This window comes from Medicago sativa, chromosome 1 (genome assembly GCF_051527215.1).
Source record: "Medicago sativa cultivar Bolivia chromosome 1, Bolivia_mono, whole genome shotgun sequence".
NCBI classification, from domain to species: Eukaryota; Viridiplantae; Streptophyta; class Magnoliopsida; order Fabales; family Fabaceae; genus Medicago; species Medicago sativa.
In genome coordinates, this window is record NC_140749.1 from 72,487,922 (window position 1) to 72,494,970 (window position 7,049).

The window sequence follows — 7,049 nt, forward strand, 5'->3', positions numbered from 1 at the left end:
TACTTATCCATAGCATAAAAACATACAAGAAATGCTCTAAAAAAGAATACAGCACAAATGGACACCTCTAAATTCTATACATTTTTTCAGCACTTCATTTTTATCCATATCTCTCATTTTCTATCACATCATCAACATATTACATTAATTGTTTGTAAAAAAAAGCATATTACATTAATCATATTACTCTTTTTTACTTCGTTTTAAGGTATATCCACTCATAAGGAGTGTACACAAAATACTTTCTAAAACCATAACAGTTGTTTTTGGTTTTGGTCCATATTAATATAGCGGTTTATGATTTTGGTCTTGTAATTTCTTTTTATTTCCTCACTACCAAAAAAAGAAACTATAGACACTCAAACACCTACTTTGCATCTTGAGAGAAAAAAAAAATAGAGTAATTTGATAAATGTGTTAGATTGATAATGTGATAAAAAGTGAATGATATAAAGAAAATTAAATGTTAAATACGTGTTGAAAAAATTGAAATGTATGTTGGAAATATTAAGAGTAAACTAAAATTGAGAGTGTTAAGGAAAGATAGAAGAGAGTTGTTGTTGTGCCGTGACCAAAACCACTGCCCTGAAAGCAAAATTCCGGTGGACCTCCGGTGCAACCCAATAACCGGTTTTGCTCCCCAAGGTTTACACAACTACGTGTCTGAACTCGTGCACTCGAGGTCAACACGTTGGAGCTTCACAAACAATGCCCAAGTTTAGAGTAGAATAGAAAGCTATGAATATGATTTTTGACCACTTCTAGCCACTGCCATAGTTTCCATACACGTCCTTGTATATATGTTGCAATTGGCTACATGCTTTTTCACGTCCACTGTTCCTATATCTTTATCCTCTTATATATAGAGACCAATGTACCATATCTTACCAAGCTAACTCCATATTTACTTTTCCTTCACAATGCTATTCATAACCGAAACAGTATATAGCATTGAAGTGTACTAATGACAATAACTTTGACCATAGGATCCGTTGGTATATTTTCATTAACATAAAGGAATTGCAACAATCGGTTATAAGAAGAAAAGATAATTAAAGGAGTAAAAGATAATTGATTGTCATTATATCCAACAATGTACACACAGAGCAATGCTATATGTCAAGAAAGATTTTATCAAGAAAGATTCAAGAATGACATGGCAGAATAATCACCCTTAGATTTTATCAAGAAATTGTCCTGAAATTAATGTTAGCCAATAAAATCTCAGCCTGACCGGAAATCATGGGGTGGTGCGGAAATCATGGGGTGGTGGGACAGAAATCTAAGGGTGATTATTCTGCCACGTCATTCTTGAATCTTTCTTGATAAAATTATTCTTGATATCTAGCATTTTCCGTACAGATATTATTGTTCCTCGTAAACAAGATTTATTTTACGACAAGTGTATGTTGCATCAGATGTGGAGGTCTCTAAATTTAGAGATAAATGTTATAACTTCAGACATATATAACATTGTTATTGTATGCTTTATTTGCCATCAATTTTATTTATATACTTTATTCATTGAGATCACAACTTCAAATATTTGTCATTTGCATCGAAAAAGATTATTTTTTTAATTGAGTTGTTAACATTGGCTATCTTCGATACACTTTGGATTTGGATTAGACGGAGGGTTGGTCCTTCTGTATGCGTCTCAAGGTATTCGTAGGATTTTAATTTATTTTTTGAAACTCTCATGTAAACTTTCTCAACATGTTGATTAAAATGAAGTAGTATATATGAAAGGGTAACAAATGAAAAATTATATTTTTTAAAAAATCAACCAGGAGCTTTATTTTGTAATAAAATAAAAAATGTATTCATTATCTATATGTATGAAAATTACTTGTTATGAGTTCGCTATTATGATTTTATAGATAACATTTTTTTTAACTAAAGAACAATTTTTGTATTTAAACAAATAATACACTCATTGATAAAGTAATATTGTTTTGTCAAACCATAATAAAAAAAAAAAAGCTTCACAATGTAGTAAGGAAAAAAAGACAACATACACTACTAGTACTTGATTCAACAAATATAAAATCCTTATAAATTTTTTAAAAGCCTAAAGCCTTGATCAAACAGAGTTATTGCGTCACGCAATAGTATAATTTGATTGTTCAAACTAAATTGACAATCAAGATCAATTGACGGCCTGAAATATCTAATCTTAGATCAAAGATCAAGATTATTTGCAATAACCGTTCCCGATCCGGATGCATAATTTTCATACAAGTTGTCAAATGCAAAATTGAAATGATGATGGTAGAATATGATCAGAAGATTAAATCTGTAAAATCTGACTACACCCTATGTGAAAGCAGCAAGGACAGTGACTGGTGGTGTGAGTATGATCCCCTAGTAGAAAAAACGAAGTTAATTGGTGGTTTAATCACACTAATTTCCGTGATCATCGTCCAGAAGGAGATTTTCTAGGGAATCAAACCGTGAAGATTGGAATTAAGATTGTCATGCTGAAGCAATCCATCAGCAAAGAATAACACAATTTTGACACGCAAATATATGCACTCGTGACAACGATAGATCGAAATGCATGGTATCATTCACTTGGAGCTGTAAATTAAACATGGCTCAAATATTCTGAATTACATGCACTCTAAAAATAAACTATCCTCATTTGCTACATTTAATTTTTATGTACCTGAAATCATTTTTGCCTCTAACAATAGTGAATACAAATTCAAATTACATGCAGTGTGTCAATTAGTCTTATGACACACTAGACATACAATTACCAATAATGTATTTTATTCTTTTTACAAAAACAAAATACTCTTTATAGGTAGATTTAGTTTACCACTTGAATAATTTTGGTTGAAAATCTCTCCCAATAAATTGTTTTATAAAAGTCAAAATTTATGACATTATGAAAAGAAAAAAAATCAATTTGGGCGGGAATTTAGTTTGCGTAAACTTCAACTTAAATTCAATTTTTTTTATTAGTTCTGACTAGAGTAAAGTGGAGAATGTCCTAAAGAATGTTTTGCCTTCATTCCCTTTATTTTCAGAGGCTCAATGTCTATCTTATTAAACATAGCATTGACCCCTAAAGAAAAAAGAAAGAAGAAATGGAATATACAAATTATACTTGCACCGGAACTGAAATAATATTGCTCATATTCCTCAAGCTGTCGGTGCTCACCAAATTCTATGTTTTCAAATATACATTAAATTCAAAATCATTTATATACTATATAGTACTACGTATAGAGAGGTGGCCACCATCAAAATTAATTAGTACAGAAAATATATCCCCAAGGTCTAAGGTCTAAGAGAGGTGGCCATTAAAAAAAAATCAAATGAATTTTGGACATCAAAATTTTGATGTGAAATATGATTTTTTTTTTGTTTTATACTTTTAAAATATGTATATAAGTTGTAGCAAATAAAATACAAGAGACATAAAAATAAACACATATCCTTGACCAAAAAAAAAAAACACATATCATGTCGCATACAATGTCTGTATTTTGAAATTTAAATAACACAATTGTTCTTAATATAACATACTAATAACTGATATTTGTTTATAAAAAAAAAAAACAATTGATGCAGAAGATATTAAAAAGAAGTTGTACTTATTATATGTCACTGAAAATCTACAAATCAATGAAAATGAAAACTGATATCATCAAAATCCAAAGAAGGTACATGCATAAAAGTTTTTATCACCTCCATAATGAACCTGCTGCATATAGTGAAATTACCAGCTTGGAGGCCCCACTTGAGAAGACTCACCTGCACCAGCACCATCTTGGTTTTCATCTTGTGTTGCTTTCTCTTGAACCACATTTTCTTCAGCCACATTCACGTTATTGCTTTCTTGCTTTTGATCAGATTGAAGAACAAGCTTACCTTGATTATAAAGATTGCTCAATAGATGAAAGTAAGGACAAGTTCTTGAATCAAGTGACCTTTTCCTATTAGCATCCTTTGTTTTTCTGAAGTACTTGTTTATATTCTCCCACTTCTCTTTGCACCTCTTTGCACTTCTCTTGTATCCTAACTCCAACATTCCTTGTGAAATTCTCTCCCAAAGTGGTGCCTTGTTGTTGCTATTTCCTTCCTTTTCTTCATTGTTGTTGTTGCACCTCAAGTTTATCAATGCCAACACTTCATCTTTTGGCCATCTTCTACCAATATCGTCTCTCTCGCTGCTCGATATAAGGCTATATGAAGAAATAGGGTTGTTCTTGCGAGGCTGAGCCACCAAAGTAGTAGAAGAAGAAGGAAGGGTTGAGCTAGGGTTTACCGGTATTGGTTGAAGAGTTTTTTCAAGAGTTTCCGGATTAGGGTTTTGTGAGTGCAATGTAGAAGAAGAGTTTGAAGTTAATGTTGCTAAATAAGCTTGAAGTGAAGATGACATTGAAGCTAAGGAAGAAGAATTAGCACTTGTTGAGAATTTGTTCAAGAATTGAATTATACGTGATTGTCTATCACCAGCAATAGCTTGTTCATGTGCCATCAACTCAAGCTCTTTGTTCATTTTCTCCATCTCTTGTTTCTTCCAAGCTTCTTCTCTACTAAACTTCTCTTCATCTCTTTTAATCATATCTTCAATAAGCTTGTTGTGCATTTCTTCTTGTTGATCCATCATTTTCTTCACCACACTCTCACAAAAACCCTTAAACACTTCAAATCTATCATCACCTGATCTTTTCCTCTTCTTCTCATCATTTGTAGTACCTTTCTCAACTACCTCTTCTTCACTTTTCTTTGACACCAATACATCATCCATTCTTGAATCCTCCTCTACATGAGGGTCCATTTTGTCTTGCACCTCGTTCGCCTTTTCAGCCTCAACTAGATTTTTGTTATTCTCACCCCCACCACCTTGATAAACCTCTTCCAGCTCAGTAACAAACCTAAAATTCTTACCAAAACTATTTTGATTATGATTATTATTAATGTTGTTGAAGAATCTGCTTTCTTCTTCAAATTTTTCCTTGCATTTTTCAGCACTACGTTTATAACCAACGTCAGCTAGCTTCCTGTGCACACCGTAAATATTTAAATCCAAAAAAACAATTAATCATAGAATTAAAAAGCATTGAATTACTCTAACACACAAGCGTATTCAATACATAGTAATAATAGACAAATTCTGTTCCTTCAATTTTTGGTCCTATTTCTCTCGAGGTGTGTGTCTCGTGGTGTCAGTGTTTGTGAGCTGAATTGAAGGTGCACGTGTGTCTTTGTCTACCACATGGATACTTTTTTTAATAATACTCACGCAAATGTTAATAAAACTAGTAGTATTAAGAAAAGAAGAAATTCGTGGAAAGAATATACATTAGTTAAGATTTATAAATATCTAGCTCATATTATTAATTATTGGTATGATTGTTAATGACTTGATTAAATGGATGAAGTGAAGGAGATGTTAGAATTACAATGATATATTTGTATACCTTGAGACATGTTCCCAAGTGAAATCTGGGAACCAACTCTCCATGCTGGATCTGATCTTCAAAAGTGCAAGAACTTCATCATTAGTCCAAGGATCAATGAGTTGAGGAAGTATTTGTCTTTGATCTCTTTCAATTTGGAAGTTGTTCATTGAAGGTGTAGTAGAGTTTTGTTCCTTATCTTCATCATCTTTGTGGGGGTGTAAAGGGTGCAAGAGATTAGGTTGAACTTGGAGTGGCAATTGATGATGTTGAGAAGGGTGGTTTTGTTGATTATAAGGATCAAAAGGAGGGAAAGTATTGTTTGGTGTTGAAAGAGGGAAAGGTAAGTGAAGAGGAAGTGATGATGAAGAAGTTCTTGGAGTTATGAATTGGTGGAATTGGTCAGGGACTCCATCATACATGTTTGTGTTTTGTGTGTGTGTGTAAAGACTAAAGAAGTTCTATACTTTACTACTACTACTACCTTCTTCTATTCAATTCCTTTGCTCACTGTAAATTAAATGAGCAAAGTGCTATACAAGCAAAGCAACTTTACAAAACCCTCTACCCTTCTCTCTATCTATTTCTCTGTTTTGTCTCTGCCTCTCTCTATCACGTTTATCAAAATATTTGTCCTTGTATGTAAGGGAAAAGATAGCCCACCACCACACCCTTTTAGAAGAAAGTGAATTCACCACCCTTAACACATGATTATATTCTAATTATGTGTGTTATTTGGATTGGGGTTAGGTGTAGTTACACGCATTTCGGCCGCCTGATCAAAATCAAATGGTCTAAATTTTGAAACAGATGATTTAAATTTTAAAATTTAATATATTTCTTTTAATCTATTAACCGAGTTTAAAATCTCGATGATGCAATCTTGACCAAATGTTTAAAATATGTGTCACCACATATAATCACTGAATTGTGTCAACACACATCCCAGATCCGCATTACTTAATACAAAATGGAGAAGATATTCACTCATTCGATACCATATAAAATATAACTCAGATGTGCGTGGTGTTGAAAAAACAATATTAAGTTTTTTCTTTTTTGACAGAAAAAAAAAAAGTAAAAACAATATAAAACTTGACAAACATAATATACACAATTTTTTTTTAATGGCAAAAATATACCTACATGGTTGATGTCAAATTTTGTATCTGAAAAACCACGTTACAAATAAAATGTGGTTTTCTTGAACAAGTCAATCAAACCACGTTAGGTATCTGAAAAACCATATTCATTGCATTTCACTCTTTTTTCCATTTTCAAATAAAATCCAACCTCATCTTTATCGTATAGTATCTGATCAAGAAATTTAGGTAGCTTCAACAAGTCTCATCACTCTCACAAATCATATGGTTAAAGAGAAATAATTTTGTGGGTATTATTTGAAAATTAGAGAATACTATTTTCTAATTTATTTGATCATCAAGTGTTAGCAATATTTACCTAAAAAAAATGCTATCAATATTAAAATTGAAGATAAAATCCCAATAGTAAAATTAAAGATTATTGTGTTGCTGGTTTGCATTCAATGATGAAATAATGCAGTTACTTCAGCAGGAGGGAAACTAGAGACAGGTAGAAATATCCCCTTAGCTATTTTTTTGTTGACAAAAT

At 32.0% G+C, this 7,049-nt stretch overlaps 1 protein-coding gene across 1 annotated transcript; it reads right to left on the reverse strand.

Annotated features, from left to right (window-relative positions):
* Positions 1-3,477: 3,477 nt before the first annotated feature.
* Positions 3,478-5,971, reverse strand: LOC146957126 (Duplicated homeodomain-like superfamily protein). Its single transcript, XM_085734415.1, has 2 exons — positions 5,439-5,971; positions 3,478-5,018 (listed from the first exon to the last, which is right to left on the reverse strand). The coding sequence occupies exons 1-2, from the start codon at positions 5,837-5,839 to the stop codon at positions 3,731-3,733; spliced, it is 1,689 nt and encodes a 562-aa protein (XP_085590541.1). The 5' UTR covers positions 5,840-5,971; the 3' UTR covers positions 3,478-3,730.
* Between the last annotated feature and the right edge of the window lie 1,078 nt (positions 5,972-7,049).

Bases quoted from the DNA above. Each gene is read 5' to 3' on its own strand.
- LOC146957126 (XM_085734415.1), bottom strand. From the start codon at position 5,839: ATGTATGATGGAGTCCCTGACCAATTCCACCAATTCATAACTCCAAGA. The intron at 5,019-5,438 runs GTATACAAATAT...CGGTGTGCACAG, and splicing joins ACTTGGGAACATGTCTCAAG to GAAGCTAGCTGACGTTGGTT.